Below are 24,596 nucleotides of genomic sequence, written 5' to 3' on the forward strand. Positions count from 1 at the left end.
CCCTGAGGTCTTCTGATCAGGCCTCCTGGTGGTGAACCAGGCTAAAGACTAAGGGGGTGAAGCGGTGGCCCCTAGGCTCTGGAATGAGCTCCCCCAGGTCTTGAGAGCCTCCCCCTCTGTGGCCCCTAGGCTCTGGAATGAGCGCCCCAGGTCTTGAGAGCCACCCCCGCTGTGGCCCCTAGGCTCTGGAATGAGCCTTCCCCTCTGTGGCCCCTAGGCTCTGGAATGAGCCTTCCCCTCTGTGGCCCCTAGGCTCTGGAATGAGCTCCCCAGGTCTTGAGAGCCTCCCCCGCTGTGGCCCCTAGGCTCTGGAATGAGCCTCCCCCTCTGTGGACCCTAGGCTCTGGAATGAGCTCCCCAGGTCTTGAGAGCCTCCCCCCCTCTGTGGCCCCTAGTCTCTGGAATGAGCTCCCCAGGTCTTGAGAGCCTCCCCCCCTCTGTGGCCCCTAGGCTCTGGAATGAGCTCCCCAGGTCTTGAGAGCCTCCCCCCCTCTGTGGCCCCTAGGCTCTGGAATGAGCTCCCCAGGTCTTGAGAGCCTCCCCCCCTCTGTGGCCCCTAGGCTCTGGAATGAGCTCCCCAGGTCTTGAGAGCCTCCCCCCCTCTGTGGCCCCTAGGCTCTGGAATGAGCTCCCCAGGTCTTGAGAGCCTCCCCCTCTGTGGACTCGTTCAAGGGGCAGCTAAAAACCCACCTGTTGGCCACGTACACACGTGAACTGGTGATTTAGTTTCTTCTGTTTTTGTCCGTGCCTGTTTTTATATTGTATATTTGTATGAATTGCCTTTTTCATTTTAATGACATTTTTTTAACTTGTGAAGCACTCTGTGCATTCGTGCTGGGAAGGGTGCTATATATCAATAAAGTATGATTTACTTACTACTTCCTTTGACTTGGTCCAGAAACAGCCCTCTCCCTCAGAAGTGGTCCAGTGGTCCAACCACCGCGTGATGGAGTGGCTGCGGGTGGTGGACCTGGCAGAGTACGCCCCCAATCTGCGCGGGAGCGGGGTCCATGGAGGACTGATCGTGAGTCAAATCTTTTTTTGTGATCAAATCTTTTTTTATTTTAACTTTTTCATTCACATTCGCTCGCTCTCCATCTTGAGGGAATAAATTTTTTGGCGGCTGTGAGGCCGGCTACAATGAGTCTCTTCACATGTGTAGAGGTCGGTAATTGAGAGAGATCATTCAATAACAATACAGAAGGCAGAACAGGTATGGTCAGAGAGAAAATATCTGATAGCTGGGAGCTCAACAGGAGGAGATTCCCAGTACATATGCATAAATGTTCCGGTGGCACCGTTTGGACACAAGGTACATCGAGAGTCAGGTCTGAGACCCATTAGATTCAATGGTCTAGGGGTCAAATAAGTCCTATGAACAAAATGTTGAAGAATCTGTTGGTGATCTGGGTTGCGTGAGAACAGCCGAACATTTTCCCAGACCGTATCTCAATCAAAATACATCCAGCTCCGGGACATCCTTTCTCCAAATCGTATCCAGGGGGAGGTCCTTATACGAGGACAAAAGTAAAGGGGCGATAAAAGTCAGAAACGAAGCCTCTCGATGTCTCTTTGTCATAAATATAATTTGTGAAAACGGTGACGCTCTAGTGGAACATAAAACAAAGTGGGGCTCGCAACTCACTTGTTGTTCCAAGGTGTTTTAATTGACAAAAAGGCAGTAGATACGCATGCTTGAAGAAGACCGGAAAGGTCGGTCGAAACGTCGTATCTACTCCCTTTTTGTCCCAGAGCCCTGCTTTGTTTTATGTATTACTGCACCAAGAAACGGAGGATGTGCGTTATATATTTTTTCTGAACGCTCTAGTGGCACATCCCATGGAACGCCATGAGCCCTCAGAGCTGCTCTTATTTCTAAATAAAAGAAAAAGGAGGTTCCGGGGAGATCATATCCGTTGGATAGATCTTGGAAAGAACGGAGAGCAGAGTTATCGAAGATATCCCCCAACGTGTGGATGCCTTTCTTTTCCCATCTAGGGTACCTAATAAAATACATTTGTACACCGATGATACTACAATGTATGCATCATCAGACAAGACAGAAGAGCTTAATGAAGTCCTTCAGAGAGAATTGAACTTAGTGTCCACTTGGGTGTCTGAAAACAGGCTGAAGTTAAACATCTCAAAAACCAAGAGCCTAATATTGGGATCCAGGCATGCTATAAGAAAAGACGTGAAGCTAAGTATATCTTTAGACGGAACAGCTATTGAGCAAGTTAGAGAGGCAAAGCTGTTGGGTGTCACACTTGATGGAACACTCTCATGGTCAACTCACACCAACAATGTGGTTGCCAAAATGAGCAGAGGTATTTCAATTATCAGAAGGTGTAGGTATTTTCTAACCGATCTGATATTGAAGCAAGTGATACAGTCATTAGTTCTTTCTCACCTTGACTACTGTCCAGCTGTCTGGTCTAATGCCTCAAGACAAGAGCTCAATAAGATCCAGCTCACTCAGAACAGAGCGGCCCGTCTGGCCTTGAACTGCTCAATGAGAAACAGTGTGGAGGGGATGCATACCAAGCTGTCGTGGTTGAAGGTGGAAGACAGACTGGATTGCAGCCTGATCTTGTTCATGAGGAATATATATATCTCAAGAGAACCTATCTGTTTGTATTCACAGCTAACATGTACACATGATCGACATAAGTATAATACTAGGCATGCCTGTAGGGAAACGTTCACACCGCTACTACCAAAAACCAATGCAGCAAAAAAAACTGTTATATTGGAATAAACTGCCAGTACATCTTACTCAGATAATCAGTAAGATAAGTTTAAAAAATTATTTGAAAAGAGCATTGAGAGAAAAAGAAATTAGTTTACATTAAAGAAAAACACAGATACTGTAGTTTACACTGTAAAGATGAAATGTTGGTATACACAATATCCTGAAGTCTATGTGGGGACACCATCTTCTCCTCCAATGGTCACCAAGACACGGCTGCTTGATCATCAAACCAAGTGATCAGAGGTCTCAGAGAGAAAGCTTGAAAATAATATTTAAAGTCTGGAAATGCTAAGCCTCCATCGAGTTTACTTCTTTGGGCAGTTGATCTCTTCAAGCGCGGGCGTTTATTGTTCCAAACAAATTTATATGAGGCAGAGTGCAATTTCTGCCAGTAACCAACAGGAGGAGGCAACGGGAGCATTGAGCTGATCAAATTAATTCTGGGTAAAATATTTTTTTTAATTATTGACGCACGGGCCTGTAATGATTTCTTTAATTTGGACCATCTGTTGAAGTCATTCGTAATCCTGTCACCCAAGCTGGAGTAATTATACCTTACCGTCTGGCTAATAGTATGGAATATTTCAATCCCGAGACATTTAAAGTATGTTTGCAGGTAGGATGGTAGCCTTCGCAGGCTCATTAAGTGGAAGAAAAGCAGATTTTGACCAGTTGATCTTAAAGCCGGACAGGCTGCCAAACTCATCTATCACGTTGAGAAGATGAGGCAGAGAGACGGAGGGATTCTGCATAAACAGGAATACTTCATCTGTGTATAAGCTGATATGGTGATGTGTGCCCTGAATTGAAACAGGAGATATAATTTGGGATTGTCTTATGTATTGAGCTAGAGGTTCGAGAGATAAGGTGAAAAGTCCGGGACTAAGAGGGCAACCCTGTCTAGAAGAGCACGAGACAGAGAAGAGTGGCGAGCAGAACTTTCCGTTAAGATCATGGCCAAAGGCCCTGTGTAGAGAACTTTGATCATATAAATGAAACCCTCCCCCAACCCCATCCTTCTAAGAACAAGTACGACCACTCCAATCTTTCAAATGCCTTCATTACCCCTGTGTCCTTAGACCAGGCCTGTAGGGCTGTGGTAGCTTGCTTCTGATCAGAGGTTTCAGCGTGATTGGACCTATCAATCAATGGATCCCAAACTGCATTAAAATCAGCTCCTACTATTAATGAGTAATCAGGTAGTTTCAGCATAGCTGCAGTGAGTACAGCATAAAAATTTGCATCATACAAATTAGGGGTTTGTGAGTCAAATCTTCACGTGAAAGTCTCTTTACTCACATTACATTCACAAAAGCACCCTAAGTGACTTACACACCACACAAGCACTTATTACACACACACACACACACACACACACACACACACACACACACACACACACACACACACACACACACACACACACACACACACACACACACACACTGCTGCTCACATATACCTTGTATAGATATAATATACATTGTGTATTATGTTTAGTTTATAGTTTCTTTATTTATAAGTTCTCAATTTATAGTTTATTTATAGCTTATAGTTTGTATCTGAATCTTAAAGGGGCAGTTCACTAAACAAAAAATTAAATCCCCCCCTTACCCGGAGTGCTATCTATCCATCCAGACCGTTTCTGTGTTTCGCCAAGGTTTGGAGATATCCACCAAAGAGATATCTGTTGTCGTTCCAATACAATGTTGCTCAATACACACACTAAATATGAGAAACTCTCTAAAGCAATATCTCCTTCCAGAAATCAGTGAGCAGTTTCATGTAGGAACTATTTTCCACCGAACTACACGCCCCATAATACTGAATGAGTGAACTACACCCCGCTACTGTCAGCTCGTGACTGCAACTTGTTCCTGTTCGCGGACGACTCAGCCCTGCTGGTCTCTGACAAGAACAAGTTACAGGTTGAAAAAGCCCTCAGCTAGGTGGCTGGGTGGCGCAGCGGACTAAGCGCTCGTCACCAACGCGAGAGACACTGGTATCGAATCCGGCTGTCAGCGGTGCCTCCGGCTTGGCCGGTCGTCATACTGGCTCAATTGGCAGAGTCAGCGGGAGGGAAGCCAGTGGGTGGTAATCTGGTGGTTGTAAACAGCGACTCCTACAGGTCGGTCAGGGCGCCTGCACAGCGAGGAAGGGAGATGGTGAAGTTAGTGTGAGCCTCCCACACATTACACCTCACCAATGAGAGTCCTCGCTGGCAGGTGAAAAGAAGTGGCTGGCTGACTCTGCATGTATCGGAGGGGACATGTGATAGTATCTATCAACCCTCCCTAGACCGGCCAGTGGGGGGCACATGCGAGAAACGACCAGGAAGGGGAGGGGGGAATTGGCATGACTAAATTGGGATGGGAGAAAAACACAGAAAGACAGGAGGAGAAAAAGTGGATACGAAAAAAGAAAAGCCCTCAGCTCGGAACTCGGCAGAATCTGCACCTATCATTACAACAAACATTAACAAACTATCATTACACATGGGTAAAACAGAGTCCATTCTCTTCGGCTCAAAAAACAAACTCAGCAAGACCGACGGCTTCTCAGTAAGTGGGTGACAATATTGTCACAAGGAAAGATGAAATTACCTACCTGGGGTCCATCCTAGAGGCAAATCTTTCCTGTGACAAAATGGCATCCAATGTAATAAAAAAAGTCAACCAACGAACTAGATTCTTGTACCGGATCTCCTCTCTGGTAAACAAGAATACCCTGAAGACTCTGGCAGGAGCACTCATTCAAGGGTACTATGACTATGCTTGCACCTCATGGTACCAAAGCACCTCAAAGGCGCTAAAAACAAGATTACAAACATCACAAAACAAACTGGTCATTCTACTGCTTGACCTTACTCCTAAAACCCACCTCACCCCTGCCCACTTTGACAAACTAGGATGGCTTAGAGTAGACGACAGAGTACAGCAACTTGAAATGGGCCTGGTCTACAAGATACACTACACCACTAAGGTACTCATGTACATGTCGAAATACTTCCCAAAGGTCAGTGAATACCACGCCCACAAATCAGTTCCACAAATCATATGCAACCCAGATTCGGCACAAACAAGGGACTAAACACGTTTCGCAATTATGCCACAACAATGTGGAACGCCCTACCCACAGCTGTAAAATAATGTAAATCACTACACACATTCAAAGCCACTCTCAAAGAGCACCTACGGGAGACTGCAATTCGAAACTGGCCACCTTAAAAGTCTGACCCCCCCCCCCCTCCTATTAGACAGTCTCCTCCCCATCATATGTATATATTTTCTGTTAGGATCTCTGGGTAACAGTACTGTATTTGCATATCGTATATGTCACAAATGTAACAGTATGTATGTCATGTATGTCCCTATGCCATAATGAAATGCAAATGGTGGACCCTGATGTAAACAAGATGGAAGTCTTTCTCTGGTCTGCATCCCCTTAACAATTGTGTGTATTGAGCCGTACTGTATTGTACCCATTCTGCAATCTGTTCATTCATTCATAATACTGAATGAACTACACCCCCCATAGTACTGAATTAACTACACCCCCCATAGTACTGAATGAACTACACCCCCCATAATACTGAATTAACTACACCCCCCATAATACTGAATGAACTACACCCCCCATAATACTGAATTAACTACACCCCCCATAATACTGAATGAACTACACCCCCCATAGTACTGAATGAACTACACCCCCCATAGTACTGAATGAACTACACCCCCATAATACTGAATGAACTACACCCCCCATAATACTGAATGAACTACACCCCCATAATACTGAATGAACTACACCCCCCATAATACTGAATGAACTACACCCCCATAATTCTGAATGAACTACACCCCCATAATACTGAATGAACTACACCCCCCATAGTACTGAATTAACTACACCCCCCATAATACTGAATGAACTACACCCCCCAAAGTACTGAATTAACTACACCCCCCATAGTACTGAATGAACTACACCCCCCATAGTACTGAATGAACTACACCCCCATAGTACTGAATGAACTACACCCCCCATAATACTGAATGAACTACCCCCCATAGTACTGAATTAACTACACCCCCCATAGTACTGAATGAACTACACCCACCATAGTACTGAATTAACTACACCCCCCATAGTACTGAATGAACTACACCCCCCATAGTACTGAATGAACTACACCCCCATAGTACTGAATTAACTACACCCCCATAATACTGAATGAACTACACCCCCCATAATACTGAATGAACTACACCCCCCATAATACTGAATGAACTACACCCCCCATAGTACTGAATGAACTACACCCCCATAATACTGAATGAACTACACCCCCCATAATACTGAATGAACTACACCCCCCATAATACTGAATGAACTACACCCCCCATAGTACTGAATTAACTACACCTCCCATAGTACTGAATTAACTACACCCCCCATAGTACTGAATGAACTACACCCCCCATAATACTGAATGAACTACACCCCCCATAATACTGAATGAACTACACCCCCATAATACTGAATGAGCTACACCCCCCATAATACTGAATGAACTACACCCCCCATAGTACTGAATGAACTACACCCCCCATAGTACTGAATGAACTACACCCCCATAATACTGAATGAGCTACACCCCCATAATACTGAATGAACTACACCCCCCATAATACTGAATGAGCTACACCCCCATAGTACTGAATGAACTACACCCCCCATAATACTGAATGAGCTACACCCCCATAGTACTGAATGAGCGCTACAAGCAGAGGGCCATTTGCCTCCATTATATTGGAGTGACGACAGACATTTTTTACTGTGTCTCAGAAACTAGGAGAATCACTCCCTCTGCCCCTCGTTCTGTCCCATTACCCTCTAGTCTCTAGTCTCTGATGACCCTCCTCTAGTCTCTAGTCTCTGATGACCCTCCTCTAGTCTCTAGTCTCTGATGACCCTCCTCTAGTCTCTAGTCTCTGATGACCCTCCTCTAGTCTCTAGTCTCTGATGACTCTCCTCTAGTCTCTAGTCTCTGATGATCCTCCTCTAGTCTCTAGTCTCTGATGACCCTCATCTAGTCTCTGATGATGATGCTCCTCTAGTCTCTAGTCTCTGATGACCCTCCTCTAGTCTCTAGTCTCTGATGACCCTTTTCTAGTCTCTAGTTTCTGATGACCCTCCTCTAGTCTCTAGTCTCTGATGACCCTCCTCTAGTCTCTGATGACCCTCCTCTAGTCTCTAGTCTCTGATGACCCTCCTCTAGTCTCTGAGATGACCCTCCTCTAGTCTCTAGTCTCTGATGACGCTCCTCTAGTCTCTAGTCTCTGATGACCCTCCTCTAGTCTCTAGTCTCTGATGACCCTCCTCTAGTCTCTAGTCTCTGATGACCCTCCTCTAGTCTCTGATGACCCTCCTCTAGTCTCTGATGACCCTCCTCTAGTCTCTAGTCTCTGATGACCCTCCTCTAGTCTCTAGTCTCTGATGACCCTCCTCTAGTCTCTAGTCTCTGATGACCCTCCTCTAGTCTCTAGTCTCTGATGACCCTCCTCTAGTCTCTAGTCTCTGATGACCCTCCTCTAGTCTCTAGTCTCTGATGACCCTCCTCTAGTCTCTAGTCTCTGAGATGACCCTCCTCTAGTCTCTAGTCTCTGATGATCCTCCTCTAGTCTCTAGTCTCTGATGACCCTCCTCTAGTCTCTAGTCTCTGATGACCCTCCTCTAGTCTCTAGTCTCTGATGACCCTCCTCTAGTCTCTAGTCTCTGATGACCCTTTTCTAGTCTCTAGTTTCTGATGACCCTCATCTAGTCTCTGATGATGATGCTCCTCTAGTCTCTAGTCTCTGATGACCCTCCTCTAGTCTCTAGTCTCTGATGACCCTCCTCTAGTCTCTAGTCTCTGATGACCCTCCTCTAGTCTCTAGTCTCTGATGACCCTCCTCTAGTCTCTAGTCTCTGAGATGACCCTCCTCTAGTCTCTGATGACCCTCCTCTAGTCTCTGATGACCCTCCTCTAGTCTCTAGTCTCTGATGACCCTCCTCTAGTCTCTGAGATGACCCTCCTCTAGTCTCTAGTCTCTGATGACCCTCCTCTAGTCTCTGATGATGACCCTCCTCTAGTCTCTAGTCTCTGATGACCCTCCTCTAGTCTCTAGTCTCTGATGACGCTCCTCTAGTCTCTAGTCTCTGATGACCCTCCTCTAGTCTCTAGTCTCTGATGACCCTCCTCTAGTCTCTAGTCTCTGATGACCCTCCTCTAGTCTCTAGTCTCTGAGATGACCCTCCTCTAGTCTCTAGTCTCTGATGATGATGCTCCTCTAGTCTCTAGTCTCTGATGACGCTCCTCTAGTCTCTAGTCTCTGATGACCCTCCTCTAGTCTCTAGTCTCTGATGATGATCCTCCTCTAGTCTCTAGTCTCTGAGATGACCCTCCTCTAGTCTCTAGTCTCTGATGATGCTCCTCTAGTCTCTAGTCTCTGATGACCCTCCTCTAGTCTCTAGTCTCTGATGACCCTCCTCTAGTCTCTAGTCTCTGATGACCCTCCTCTAGTCTCTAGTCTCTGAGATGACCCTCCTCTAGTCTCTAGTCTCTGATGACCCTCCTCTAGTCTCTAGTCTCTGATGACCCTCCTCTAGTCTCTAGTCTCTGAGATGACCCTCCTCTAGTCTCTAGTCTCTGATGACCCTCCTCTAGTCTCTAGTCTCTGATGACCCTCCTCTAGTCTCTAGTCTCTGAGATGACCCTCCTCTAGTCTCTAGTCTCTGATGACCCTCCTCTAGTCTCTAGTCTCTGATGACCCTCCTCTAGTCTCTAGTCTCTGATGACCCTCCTCTAGTCTCTAGTCTCTGATGACCCTCCTCTAGTCTCTAGTCTCTGATGACCCTCCTCTAGTCTCTGATGACCCTCCTCTAGTCTCTAGTCTCTGATGACCCTCCTCTAGTCTCTAGTCTCTGAGATGACCCTCCTCTAGTCTCTAGTCTCTGATGACCCTCCTCTAGTCTCTAGTCTCTGAGATGACCCTCCTCTAGTCTCTAGTCTCTGATGACCCTCCTCTAGTCTCTAGTCTCTGATGACCCTCCTCTAGTCTCTGATGACCCTCATCTAGTCTCTAGTCTCTGATGACCCTCCTCTAGTCTCTGATGACCCTCCTCTAGTCTCTAGTCTCTGATGACCCTCCTCTAGTCTCTAGTCTCTGAGATGACCCTCCTCTAGTCTCTAGTCTCTGATGACCCTCCTCTAGTCTCTGATGACCCTCCTCTAGTCTCTAGTCTCTGATGACCCTCCTCTAGTCTCTAGTCTCTGATGACCCTCCTCTAGTCTCTGATGACCCTCATCTAGTCTCTAGTCTCTGATGACCCTCCTCTAGTCTCTGATGACCCTCCTCTAGTCTCTAGTCTCTGATGACCCTCCTCTAGTCTCTAGTCTCTGATGACCCTCCTCTAGTCTCTAGTCTCTGATGACCCTCCTCTAGTCTCTAGTCTCTGATGACCCTCCTCTAGTCTCTAGTCTCTGATGACCCTCCTCTAGTCTCTAGTCTCTGATGACCCTCCTCTAGTCTCTAGTCTCTGAGATGACCCTCCTCTAGTCTCTAGTCTCTGATGACCCTCCTCTAGTCTCTAGTCTCTGATGACCCTCCTCTAGTCTCTAGTCTCTGATGACCCTCCTCTAGTCTCTAGTCTCTGATGACCCTCCTCTAGTCTCTAGTCTCTGATGACCCTCCTCTAGTCTCTAGTCTCTGATGACCCTCCTCTAGTCTCTAGTCTCTGAGATGACCCTCCTCTAGTCTCTAGTCTCTGATGATGATGCTCCTCTAGTCTCTAGTCTCTGATGACGCTCCTCTAGTCTCTAGTCTCTGATGACCCTCCTCTAGTCTCTAGTCTCTGATGATGATCCTCCTCTAGTCTCTAGTCTCTGAGATGACCCTCCTCTAGTCTCTAGTCTCTGATGACCCTCCTCTAGTCTCTAGTCTCTGATGATGATGCTCCTCTAGTCTCTAGTCTCTGATGACCCTCCTCTAGTCTCTAGTCTCTGATGACCCTCCTCTAGTCTCTAGTCTCTGATGACCCTCCTCTAGTCTCTAGTCTCTGATGATGATGCTCCTCTAGTCTCTAGTCTCTGATGACCCTCCTCTAGTCTCTAGTCTCTGATGATGCTCCTCTAGTCTCTAGTCTCTGATGACCCTCCTCTAGTCTCTAGTCTCTGATGACCCTCCTCTAGTCTCTAGTCTCTGATGACCCTCCTCTAGTCTCTAGTCTCTGATGACCCTCCTCTAGTCTCTAGTCTCTGATGACCCTCCTCTAGTCTCTAGTCTCTGAGATGACCCTCCTCTAGTCTCTAGTCTCTGATGACCCTCCTCTAGTCTCTAGTCTCTGATGACCCTCCTCTAGTCTCTAGTCTCTGATGACCCTCCTCTAGTCTCTAGTCTCTGATGATGATGTTCCTCTAGTCTCTAGTCTCTGATGACCCTCCTCTAGTCTCTAGTCTCTGATGACCCTCCTCTAGTCTCTAGTCTCTGATGACCCTCCTCTAGTCTCTAGTCTCTGAGATGACCCTCCTCTAGTCTCTAGTCTCTGATGACCCTGCTCTAGTCTCTAGTCTCTGAGATGACCCTCATCTAGTCTCTGATGACCCTCCTCTAGTCTCTAGTCTCTGATGATGATGCTCCTCTAGTCTCAAGTCTCTGATGACCCTCCTCTAGTCTCTAGTCTCTGATGACCCTCCTCTAGTCTCTAGTCTCTGATGACCCTCCTCTAGTCTCTAGTCTCTGAGATGACCCTCCTCTAGTCTCTAGTCTCTGATGATGCTCCTCTAGTCTCTAGTCTCTGAGATGACCCTCATCTAGTCTCTGATGACCCTCCTCTAGTCTCTAGTCTCTGATGACCCTCCTCTAGTCTCTAGTCTCTGATGACCCTCCTCTAGTCTCTAGTATCTGAGATGACCCTCCTCTAGTCTCTAGTCTCTGATGACCCTCCTCTAGTCTCTAGTCTCTGATGACCCTCCTCTAGTCTCTAGTCTCTGATGACCCTCCTCTAGTCTCTAGTCTCTGATGACCCTCCTCTAGTCTCTGAGATGACCCTCCTCTAGTCTCTAGTCTCTGATGACCCTCCTCTAGTCTCTAGTCTCTGATGACCCTCCTCTAGTCTCTAGTCTCTGAGATGACCCTCCTCTAGTCTCTGAGATGACCCTCCTCTAGTCTCTAGTCTCTGATGACCCTCCTCTAGTCTCTAGTCTCTGAGATGACCCTCCTCTAGTCTCTGAGATGACCCTCCTCTAGTCTCTAGTCTCTGAGATGACCCTCCTCTAGTCTCTAGTCTCTGAGATGACCCTCCTCTAGTCTCTGAGATGACCCTCCTCTAGTCTCTAGTCTCTGAGATGACCCTCCTCTAGTCTCTGATGACCCTCCTCTAGTCTCTGATGACCCTCCTCTAGTCTCTGAGATGACCCTCCTCTAGTCTCTGAGATGACCCTCCTCTAGTCTCTGAGATGACCCTCCTCTAGTCTCTGATGACCCTCCTCTAGTCTCTGAGATGACCCTCCTCTAGTCTCTGAGATGACCCTCCTCTAGTCTCTGATGACCCTCCTCTAGTCTCTGATGACCCTCCTCTCTGAGATGACCCTCCTCTAGTCTCTAGTCTCTGAGATGACCCTCCTCTAGTCTCTAGTCTCTGATGATGCTCCTCTAGTCTCTAGTCTCTGATGACCCTCCTCTAGTCTCTAGTCTCTGATGACCCTCCTCTAGTCTCTAGTCTCTGATGACCCTCCTCTAGTCTCTGATGATGATGACCCTCCTCTAGTCTCTAGTCTCTGATGATGATGCTCCTCTAGTCTCTAGTCTCTGATGACCCTCCTCTAGTCTCTAGTCTCTGATGACCCTCCTCTAGTCTCTAGTCTCTGATGATGATGCTCCTCTAGTCTCTAGTCTCTGATGACCCTCCTCTAGTCTCTAGTCTCTGATGATGACCCTCCTCTAGTCTCTAGTCTCTGATGACCCTCCTCTAGTCTCTAGTCTCTGATGACCCTCCTCTAGTCTCTGATGACCCTCCTCTAGTCTCTGATGACCCTCCTCTAGTCTCTAGTCTCTGATGATGATGCTCCTCTAGTCTCTAGTCTCTGATGACCCTCCTCTAGTCTCTAGTCTCTGATGACCCTCCTCTAGTCTCTAGTCTCTGATGACCCTCCTCTAGTCTCTGATGACCCTCCTCTAGTCTCTAGTCTCTGATGATGATGCTCCTCTAGTCTCTAGTCTCTGATGACCCTCCTCTAGTCTCTAGTCTCTGATGACCCTCCTCTAGTCTCTAGTCTCTGAGATGACCCTCCTCTAGTCTCTAGTCTCTGATGACCCTCCTCTAGTCTCTAGTCTCTGATGACCCTCCTCTAGTCTCTGATGACCCTCCTCTAGTCTCTAGTCTCTGATGACCCTCCTCTAGTCTCTAGTCTCTGATGACCCTCCTCTAGTCTCTAGTCTCTGATGACCCTCCTCTAGTCTCTGAGATGACCCTCCTCTAGTCTCTAGTCTCTGATGACCCTCCTCTAGTCTCTAGTCTCTGATGACCCTCCTCTAGTCTCTAGTCTCTGATGACCCTCCTCTAGTCTCTAGTCTCTGAGATGACCCTCCTCTAGTCTCTGATGACCCTCCTCTAGTCTCTAGTCTCTGATGACCCTCCTCTAGTCTCTGATGACCCTCCTCTAGTCTCTAGTCTCTGATGACCCTCCTCTAGTCTCTAGTCTCTGATGACCCTCCTCTAGTCTCTAGTCTCTGATGACCCTCCTCTAGTCTCTAGTCTCTGATGACCCTCCTCTAGTCTCTAGTCTCTGATGACCCTCCTCTAGTCTCTAGTCTCTGATGACCCTCCTCTAGTCTCTAGTCTCTGATGACCCTCCTCTAGTCTCTAGTCTCTGATGACCCTCCTCTAGTCTCTAGTCTCTGATGACCCTCCTCTAGTCTCTAGTCTCTGATGATGCTCCTCTAGTCTCTAGTCTCTGATGACCCTCCTCTAGTCTCTAGTCTCTGATGATCCTCCTCTAGTCTCTAGTCTCTGAGATGACCCTCCTCTAGTCTCTAGTCTCTGATGACCCTCCTCTAGTCTCTAGTCTCTGATGACCCTCCTCTAGTCTCTAGTCTCTGATGATGCTCCTCTAGTCTCTAGTCTCTGATGACCCTCCTCTAGTCTCTAGTCTCTGATGACCCTCCTCTAGTCTCTAGTCTCTGATGATCCTCCTCTAGTCTCTAGTCTCTGATGACCCTCCTCTAGTCTCTGATGACCCTCCTCTAGTCTCTAGTCTCTGAGATGACCCTCCTCTAGTCTCTAGTCTCTGATGACCCTCCTCTAGTCTCTAGTCTCTGATGACGCTCCTCTAGTCTCTAGTCTCTGATGACCCTCCTCTAGTCTCTAGTCTCTGATGACCCTCCTCTAGTCTCTAGTCTCTGAGATGACCCTCCTCTAGTCTCTAGTCTCTGATGACCCTCCTCTAGTCTCTGGTCTCTGATGACCCTCCTCTAGTCTCTAGTCTCTGATGACCCTCCTCTAGTCTCTAGTCTCTGATGACCCTCCTCTAGTCTCTAGTCTCTGATGACCCTCCTCTAGTCTCTAGTCTCTGATGATGATGTTCCTCTAGTCTCTAGTCTCTGATGATGCTCCTCTAGTCTCTAGTCTCTGAGATGACCCTCCTCTAGTCTCTAGTCTCTGATGATGCTCCTCTAGTCTCTAGTCTCTGATGACCCTCCTCTAGTCTCTAGTCTCTGATGACCCTCCTCTAGTCTCTAGTCTCTGATGACCCTCCTCTAGTCTCTAGTCTCTGATGATGCTCCTCTAGTCTCTAGTCTCTGATGACCCTCCTCTAGTCTCTAGTCTCTGATGACCCTCCTCTAGTCTCTAGTCTCTGATGACGCTCCTCTAGTCTCTAGTCTCTGATGACCCTCCTCTAGTCTCTAGTCTCTGATGACCCTCCTCTAGTCTCTGATGACCCTCCTCTAGTCTCTAGTCTCTGATGACCCTCCTCTAGTCTCTAGTCTCTGATGACCCTCCTCTAGTCTCTAGTCTCTGATGACCCTCCTCTAGTCTCTAGTCTCTGATGACCCTCCTCTAGTCTCTAGTCTCTGATGACCCTCCTCTAGTCTCTAGTCTCTGATGATGATGCTCCTCTAGTCTCAAGTCTCTGATGACCCTCCTCTAGTCTCTAGTCTCTGATGACCCTCCTCTAGTCTCTAGTCTCTGATGATGATGACCCTCCTCTAGTCTCTAGTCTCTGATGACCCTCCTCTAGTCTCTAGTCTCTGATGACCCTCCTCTAGTCTCTAGTCTCTGAGATGACCCTCCTCTAGTCTCTAGTCTCTGAGATGACCCTCCTCTAGTCTCTAGTCTCTGATGACCCTCCTCTAGTCTCTAGTCTCTGAGATGACCCTCCTCTAGTCTCTAGTCTCTGATGATGCTCCTCTAGTCTCTAGTCTCTGAGATGACCCTCATCTAGTCTCTAGTCTCTGATGACCCTCCTCTAGTCTCTAGTCTCTGATGACCCTCCTCTAGTCTCTAGTCTCTGATGACCCTCCTCTAGTCTCTAGTCTCTGATGACCCTCCTCTAGTCTCTAGTCTCTGATGACCCTCCTCTAGTCTCTAGTCTCTGATGACCCTCCTCTAGTCTCTGAGATGACCCTCCTCTAGTCTCTAGTCTCTGATGACCCTCCTCTAGTCTCTAGTCTCTGATGACCCTCCTCTAGTCTCTGAGATGACCCTCCTCTAGTCTCTAGTCTCTGATGACCCTCCTCTAGTCTCTAGTCTCTGATGACCCTCCTCTAGTCTCTAGTCTCTGAGATGACCCTCCTCTAGTCTCTAGTCTCTGAGATGACCCTCCTCTAGTCTCTGATGACCCTCCTCTAGTCTCTAGTCTCTGATGACCCTCCTCTAGTCTCTAGTCTCTGATGACCCTCCTCTAGTCTCTGAGATGACCCTCCTCTAGTCTCTAGTCTCTGAGATGACCCTCCTCTAGTCTCTGAGATGACCCTCCTCTAGTCTCTAGTCTCTGAGATGACCCTCCTCTAGTCTCTGATGACCCTCCTCTAGTCTCTAGTCTCTGATGACCCTCCTCTAGTCTCTAGTCTCTGATGACCCTCCTCTAGTCTCTGAGATGACCCTCCTCTAGTCTCTAGTCTCTGATGACCCTCCTCTAGTCTCTAGTCTCTGATGACCCTCCTCTAGTCTCTAGTCTCTGATGACCCTCCTCTAGTCTCTAGTCTCTGAGATGACCCTCCTCTAGTCTCTGAGATGACCCTCCTCTAGTCTCTGATGACCCTCCTCTAGTCTCTGATGACCCTCCTCTAGTCTCTAGTCTCTGATGACCCTCCTCTAGTCTCTGAGATGACCCTCCTCTAGTCTCTGAGATGACCCTCCTCTAGTCTCTGAGATGACCCTCCTCTAGTCTCTGATGACCCTCCTCTAGTCTCTGAGATGACCCTCCTCTAGTCTCTGATGACCCTCCTCTAGTCTCTGAGATGACCCTCCTCTAGTCTCTGATGACCCTCCTCTAGTCTCTGATGACCCTCCTCTAGTCTCTGATGACCCTCCTCTAGTCTCTAGTCTCTGAGATGACCCTCCTCTAGTCTCTGAGATGACCCTCCTCTAGTCTCTGAGATGACCCTCCTCTAGTCTCTGAGATGACCCTCCTCTAGTCTCTGAGATGACCCTCCTCTAGTCTCTGATGACCCTCCTCTAGTCTCTGAGATGACCCTCCTCTAGTCTCTGATGACCCTCCTCTAGTCTCTGATGACCCTCCTCTAGTCTCTGATGACCCTCCTCTAGTCTCTGATGACCCTCCTCTAGTCTCTGAGATGACCCTCCTCTAGTCTCTAGTCTCTGAGATGACCCTCCTCTAGTCTCTGAGATGACCCTCCTCTAGTCTCTAGTCTCTGATGACCCTCCTCTAGTCTCTGATGACCCTCCTCTAGTCTCTAGTCTCTGAGATGACCCTCCTCTAGTCTCTGAGATGACCCTCCTCTAGTCTCTAGTCTCTGATGACCCTCCTCTAGTCTCTAGTCTCTGATGACCCTCCTCTAGTCTCTAGTCTCTGATGACCCTCCTCTAGTCTCTAGTCTCTGAGATGACCCTCCTCTAGTCTCTAGTCTCTAGTCTCTAGTCTCTGATGACCCTCCTCTAGTCTCTAGTCTCTGATGATGACCCTCCTCTAGTCTCTAGTCTCTGATGATGATCCTCCTCTAGTCTCTAGTCTCTGATGACCCTCCTCTAGTCTCTAGTCTCTGATGACCCTCATCTAGTCTCTAGTCTCTGATGACCCTCCTCTAGTCTCTAGTCTCTGATGACCCTCCTCTAGTCTCTAGTATCTGAGATGACCCTCCTCTAGTCTCTAGTCTCTGATGACCCTCCTCTAGTCTCTAGTCTCTGATGACCCTCCTCTAGTCTCTAGTCTCTGATGACCCTCCTCTAGTCTCTAGTCTCTGATGACCCTCCTCTAGTCTCTAGTCTCTGATGACCCTCCTCTAGTCTCTAGTCTCTGATGACCCTCCTCTAGTCTCTAGTCTCTGATGACCCTCCTCTAGTCTCTAGTCTCTGAGATGACCCTCCTCTAGTCTCTAGTCTCTGATGACCCTCCTCTAGTCTCTGAGATGACCCTCCTCTAGTCTCTAGTCTCTGATGACGCTCCTCTAGTCTCTAGTCTCTGATGACGCTCCTCTAGTCTCTAGTCTCTGATGACCCTCCTCTAGTCTCAAGTCTCTGATGACCCTCCTCTAGTCTCTAGTCTCTGATGACCCTCCTCTAGTCTCTAGTCTCTGATGATCCTCCTCTAGTCTCTAGTCTCTGATGACCCTCCTCTAGTCTCTGATGACCCTCCTCTAGTCTCTAGTCTCTGAGATGACCCTCCTCTAGTCTCTAGTCTCTGATGACCCTCCTCTAGTCTCTAGTCTCTGATGATCCTCCTCTAGTCTCTAGTCTCTGATGACCCTCCTCTAGTCTCTAGTCTCTGATGACCCTCCTCTAGTCTCTAGTCTCTGATGACCCTCCTCTAGTCTCTAGTATCTGATGACCCTCCTCTAGTCTCTAGTATCTGATGACCCTCCTCTAGTCTCTAGTCTCTGATGATCCTCCTCTAGTCTCTGATGACCCTCCTCTAGTCTCTAGTCTCTGAGATGACCCTCCTCTAGTCTCTAGTCTCTGATGACCCTCCTCTAGTCTCTGGTCTCTGATGACCCTCCTCTAGTCTCTAGTCTCTGATGACCCTCCTCTAGTCTCTAGTCTCTGAGATGACCCTCCTCTAGTCTCTAGTCTCTGATGACCCTCCTCTAGTCTCTAGTCTCTGATGACCCTCCTCTAGTCTCTAGTCTCTGAGATGACCCTCCTCTAGTCTCTAGTCTCTGATGACCCTCCTCTAGTCTCTAGTCTCTGAGATGACCCTCCTCTAGTCTCTAGTCTCTGATGACCCTCCTCTAGTCTCTGATGACCCTCCTCTAGTCTCTAGTCTCTGAGATGACCCTCCTCTAGTCTCTAGTCTCTGAGATGACCCTCCTCTAGTCTCTGAGATGACCCTCCTCTAGTCTCTGAGATGACCCTCCTCTAGTCTCTAGTCTCTGAGATGACCCTCCCCTAGTCTCTGATGACCCTCCTCTAGTCTCTGATGACCCTCCTCTAGTCTCTAGTCTCTGATGACCCTCCTCTAGTCTCTAGTCTCTGATGACCCTCCTCTAGTCTCTGATGACCCTCCTCTAGTCTCTAGTCTCTGATGACCCTCCTCTAGTCTCTGATGACCCTCCTCTAGTCTCTAGTCTCTGATGACCCTCCTCTAGTCTCTGAGATGACCCTCCTCTAGTCTCTGAGATGACCCTCCTCTAGTCTCTGATGACCCTCCTCTAGTCTCTGAGATGACCCTCCTCTAGTCTCTGAGATGACCCTCCTCTAGTCTCTGATGACCCTCCTCTAGTCTCTGATGACCCTCCTCTAGTCTCTGATGACCCTCCTCTAGTCTCTGAGATGACCCTCCTCTAGTCTCTGAGATGACCCTCCTCTAGTCTCTGATGACCCTCCTCTAGTCTCTGAGATGACCCTCCTCTAGTCTCTGAGATGACCCTCCTCTAGTCTCTGATGACCCTCCTCTAGTCTCTGAGATGACCCTCCTCTAGTCTCTAGTCTCTGAGATGACTCTCCTCTCTGAGATGACCCTCCTCTAGTCTCTGAGATGACCCTCCTCTAGTCTCTGAGATGACCCTCCTCTAGTCTCTGAGATGACCCTCCTCTAGTCTCTGAGATGACCCTCCTCTAGTCTCTGATGACCCTCCTCTAGTCTCTGAGATGACCCTCCTCTAGTCTCTGATGACCCTCCTCTAGTCTCTGATGACCCTCCTCTAGTCTCTGAGATGACCCTCCTCTAGTCTCTGAGATGACCCTCCTCTAGTCTCTAGTCTCTGAGATGACCCTCCTCTAGTCTCTGAGATGACCCTCCTCTAGTCTCTAGTCTCTGAGATGACCCTCCTCTAGTCTCTGAGATGACCCTCCTCTAGTCTCTGAGATGACCCTCCTCTAGTCTCTGATGACCCTCCTCTAGTCTCTGATGACCCTCCTCTAGTCTCTGATGACCCTCCTCTAGTCTCTGAGATGACCCTCCTCTAGTCTCAGATGACCCTCCTCTAGTCTCTGAGATGACCCTCCTCTAGTCTCTGAGATGACCCTCCTCTAGTCTCTGATGACCCTCCTCTAGTCTCTGATGACCCTCCTCTAGTCTCTGAGATGACCCTCCTCTAGTCTCTGATGACCCTCCTCTAGTCTCTGATGACCCTCCTCTAGTCTCTGATGACCCTCCTCTAGTCTCTAGTCTCTGATGACCCTCCTCTAGTCTCTGATGACCCTCCTCTAGTCTCTAGTCTCTGATGACCCTCCTCTAGTCTCTAGTCTCTGATGACCCTCCTCTAGTCTCTAGTCTCTGATGACCCTCCTCTAGTCTCTAGTCTCTGAGATGACCCTCCTCTAGTCTCTGATGACCCTCCTCTAGTCTCTGATGACCCTCCTCTAGTCTCTGATGACCCTCCTCTAGTCTCTGAGATGACCCTCCTCTAGTCTCTGATGACCCTCCTCTAGTCTCTGAGATGACCCTCCTCTAGTCTCTGAGATGACCCTCCTCTAGTCTCTGAGATGACCCTCCTCTAGTCTCTGAGATGACCCTCCTCTAGTCTCTGATGACCCTCCTCTAGTCTCTGAGATGACCCTCCTCTAGTCTCTGATGACCCTCCTCTAGTCTCTGAGATGACCCTCCTCTAGTCTCTGATGACCCTCCTCTAGTCTCTGATGACCCTCCTCTAGTCTCTGAGATGACCCTCCTCTAGTCTCTGAGATGACCCTAACCCTAACCCTCCTCTGTCCTCTAGATCCTGGAGCCCCGCTTCAGTGCCGAGACCCTCGCCCTGCTGCTGAACATCCCCCCTCAGAAGACGCTGCTCCGCCGCCACCTGGCCTCCGCCTTCGCCACCCTGGTGGGCTCCCAGGCCACGCTGGAGAAGAGGGAGTACGCCAACGCCACGGGCCACGTGCCCCTCACCACCACGGCCAGAGTCAGGGTGAGACAGCACGGCGCCAGAACCCTCCTTTCAGAATCAGAACCCTCCTTTCAGAATCAGAATCAGAACTAACTTGTTGATGAGGCTCACTGCAGAGGAAGCTGTTCTTGTTGACGAGGCTCACTGCAGAGGAAGCTGTTCTTGTTGATGAGGCTCACTGCAGAGGAAGCTGTTCTTGTTGATGAGGCTCACTGCAGAGGAAGCTGTTCTTGTTGACGAGGCTCACTGCAGAGGAAGCTGTTCTTGTTGACGAGGCTCACTGCAGAGGAAGCTGTTCTTGTTGATGAGGCTCACTGCAGAGGAAGCTGTTCTTGTTGATGAGGCTCACTGCAGAGGAAGCTGTTCTTGTTGACGAGGCTCACTGCAGAGGAAGCTGTTCTTGTTGACGAGGCTCACTGCAGAGGAAGCTGCTCTTGTTGATGAGGCTCACTGCAGAGGAAGCTGTTCTTGTTGATGAGGCTCACTGCAGAGGAAGCTGTTCTTGTTGATGAGGCTCACTGCAGAGGAAGCTGTTCTTGTTGACGAGGCTCACTGCAGAGGAAGCTGTTCTTGTTGACGAGGCTCACTGCAGAGGAAGCTGTTCTTGTTGATGAGGCTCACTGCAGAGGAAGCTGTTCTTGTTGACGAGGCTCACTGCAGAGGAAGCTGTTCTTGTTGACGAGGCTCACTGCAGAGGAAGCTGTTCTTGTTGATGAGGCTCACTGCAGAGGAAGCTGTTCTTGTTGACGAGGCTCACTGCAGAGGAAGCTGTTCTTGTTGACGAGGCTCACTGCAGAGGAAGCTGCTCTTGTTGATGAGGCTCACTGCAGAGGAAGCTGTTCTTGTTGATGAGGCTCACTGCAGAGGAAGCTGTTCTTGTTGATGAGGCTCACTGCAGAGGAAGCTGTTCTTGTTGATGAGGCTCACTGCAGAGGAAGCTGTTCTTGTTGACGAGGCTCACTGCAGAGGAAGCTGTTCTTGTTGACGAGGCTCACTGCAGAGGAAGCTGCTCTTGTTGATGAGGCTCACTGCAGAGGAAGCTGTTCTTGTTGATGAGGCTCACTGCAGAGGAAGCTGTTCTTGTTGACGAGGCTCACTGCAGAGGAAGCTGTTCTTGTTGATGAGGCTCACTGCAGAGGAAGCTGTTCTTGTTGATGAGGCTCACTGCAGAGGAAGCAGTTCTTGTTGATGAGGCTCACTGCAGAGGAAGCTGTTCTTGTTGACGAAGCTCACTGCAGAGGAAGCTGTTCTTGTTGACGAGGCTCACTGCAGAGGAAGCTGTTCTTTTTGATGAGGCTCACTGCAGAGGAAGCTGTTCTTGTTGATGAGGCTCACTGCAGAGGAAGCTGTTCTTGTTGACGAGGCTCACTGCAGAGGAAGCTGTTCTTGTTGATGAGGCTCACTGCAGAGGAAGCTGTTCTTGTTGATGAGGCTCACTGCAGAGGAAGCTGTTCTTGTTGACGAGGCTCACTGCAGAGGAAGCTGCTCTTGTTGACGAGGCTCACTGCAGAGGAAGCTGTTCTTGTTGATGAGGCTCACTGCAGAGGGAGCTGTTCTTGTTGACGAGGCTCACTGCAGAGGAAGCTGCTCTTGTTGATGAGGCTCACTGCAGAGGAAGCTGTTCTTGTTGACGAGGCTCACTGCAGAGGAAGCTGCTCTTGTTGATGAGGCTCACTGCAGAGGAAGCTGTTCTTGTTGATGAGGCTCACTGCAGAGGAAGCTGCTCTTGTTGATGAGGCTCACTGCAGAGGAAGCTGTTCTTGTTGACGAGGCTCACTGCAGAGGAAGCTGTTCTTGTTGACGAGGCTCACTGCAGAGGAAGCTGTTCTTGTTGATGAGGCTCACTGCAGAGGAAGCTGCTCTTGTTGATGAGGCTCACTGCAGAGCAAGCTGTTCTTGTTGACGAGGCTCACTGCAGAGGGGAAGTGTCTCAAACTGATTATTTAACCGATCTGACCTCTCTGTCTGTGTTTTCAGCCCAAGAAGCTGGGTTTCACCCAGTTCAGTCACCTGAGGAAGAGGAGACCCGACGACTCCGCAGACTACATCTGCCCCATAGACTGTGGCGTCCTGTCGGCCAACGGGGTCCCCCACCGGCGCTACGGAGGCCTGCGGGCCCTCGGCCCGGTCCAGGACAGACAGGCCGAGAGGCGGGAGCAGGTGGGGACAAAAAGCTGAAGCTGATTCCCCCCCCCCCGCCAGTGACTGACAAGCTAATAGCTTATAACCCCATCCCTTCTGCCACTGCAAACACACTAGCGCCCACCCCCCACCCTGAATCAAGGTGCTTATTTTGGGATTCATTGGAAATTCGAATGCGGCTCAAGTTGCGCCCGGAATGGCGGTTTGCTCAATGTGCTACGAAAGATAATTAGCAAGTGTAATTGGTTAATTGCTGGATTTGCGTAAAAAAAACATGATTAATCTAATATGGTGAATGGTGACTGTGTGATATAAAAAGCTGTACTGTTTTCCTATGAAAGCTGCTCTCTGCATTCCTTACACAGTGGAAACTCGCAAACTTCCACTTTCGCTTTAATACAATGCATTTTACTGACCATGTATCTTAACCTCTTTTGGGATTTAATCTGAGTTTGGATCACATTTCCTCATTTATGTACAGTAATTTCATAAAAGATTCAAGGCACAAGGTAATAATCAGTCCGGACATTTCAACGTGAGTTTGTGACATTGTTCTGTATTATTTTGGAAGACACATATTTTTTAAAAGATTTCAATTATTGTCGAAGAAAAGTTCATGGAAATGTACATGAACTTTTTCTTTCCCGCAAGACAAGTAGCTCTACGGGTGGCTGTCAAAATATGAATTACCCCACTGTAAGTATTGAAAATAAAGCCTAATCATAACGTGCTACTTGGGTCCAATGTGTTTTAACTAAGAAACCACAGGCTTGTTTTTCACTTAATGAAAACTGTAATGATTTCATTAATGACAGTTAAAGGGGCACTTTGCCTAGAAACAATGCTGATTTATTCTGCACATGATAATAATAATAATAATAATAATAATAATAATAATAATAATAATAATAATAATAATAATAATAATAATAATAATAATAATAATAATAATAATAATAATAATAATAATAATAATAATAATAATAATAATAATAATAATAATAATAATAATAATAATAATAATAATAATAATAATAATAATAATAATAATAATAATAATAATAATAATAATAATAATAATAATAAAATTTGTACTGCACTTTATATTTGTGAAAAAGTGCTACAGGAGATAAAGATAAAAAGTTAAATGAATAAAACGATTAAAATGAATAAAACAACCAATGAAATGGAAGAAGATAAAAATAAAGATAAATCATCCCCACACACATCCAAAAACTCTAAACAGTTTTGAGAGTTAATGAGATAAAAGAAAATGAACATGGCCACCAGTGATGTCATCGGGGACAGTGCATCCTTATGTCGTGTTAATTACAGCTCAATGGAATGATAAGGCAGCAGCCACTATAAGTCAAGCTATTGCTATTTTTTCATCTACATCATTCCATTGAGCTGTAATCAACACAACACAAGGATCCAGTCACTGGTGGCCATATTCAAACGTTTTACTCTCAAACTAAAATAATGTGTGCAAAACCGTTTTTGGATGTGTGTGTGTGTGTGATTATGTGCAAAATAAATCAGCACTTTGTTTGGGTGAAGTGCCCCTTTAATGAAAACTGTAATGATTCAATAATGAAGCAGTGAATCCTAACCGTATCAATTGCTTCCCACAAGCCAACTGCTTCTGCTGACTATAGCGTAATCATACAAGGTAACGGTTTTAACATTTTAATGATTGGCAGAGAGCTTTTCTTCTAATATCATGAAATGGATGTGAAAATATTTCACACAAAAAAATGGATTGGAGTTTTGGTTGAAAGGTACTTTTAATATTCTGTGTGCTGGTGATGTTCCATCAGGGATCCCCTGGAGACGCCGCTCCCTCCGAGCCTGACCACAAGATGGTGAGTGTCTGAACGGCAATGTAGGGAAGGATGCCGAGATATGCTGTAGGTTCTGTAATGATGTCAGTAAGTGAGATATACTGTAAGATGTCAGTAAGTGAGATATACTGTAAGATGTCAGTAAGTGAGATATACTGTAAGATGTCAGTAAATGAGATATACTGTAAGATGTCAGTAAGTGAGATATACTGTAAGATATCAGTAAGTGAGATATACTGTAAGATGTCAGTAAGTGAGATATACTGTAAGATATCAGTAAGTGAGATATACTGTAAGATGTCAGTAAGT

General features: G+C 47.5%; 1 protein-coding gene across 1 annotated transcript in view; it reads left to right on the top strand.

The window, feature by feature from the left end:
• LOC311246902 (liprin-beta-2-like) overlaps nucleotides 1–24,320 on the top strand; it is a gene marked incomplete at both ends in the record, with an annotated part of 195,726 nt that extends 171,406 nt beyond the window's left edge. Inside the window, 4 exon segments of the mRNA XM_084337143.1 lie at nucleotides 899–1,024; nucleotides 20,134–20,322; nucleotides 22,279–22,461; nucleotides 24,264–24,320. Coding sequence (XP_084193269.1) covers nucleotides 899–1,024; nucleotides 20,134–20,322; nucleotides 22,279–22,461; nucleotides 24,264–24,320 — 555 coding nt within the window.
• Between the last annotated feature and the right edge of the window lie 276 nt (nucleotides 24,321–24,596).

The sequence above is a fragment of the Notolepis coatsorum genome (genome assembly GCF_963971535.1).
Source record: "Notolepis coatsorum genome assembly, chromosome: 20".
Lineage (NCBI taxonomy): Eukaryota > Metazoa > Chordata > Actinopteri > Aulopiformes > Paralepididae > Notolepis > Notolepis coatsorum.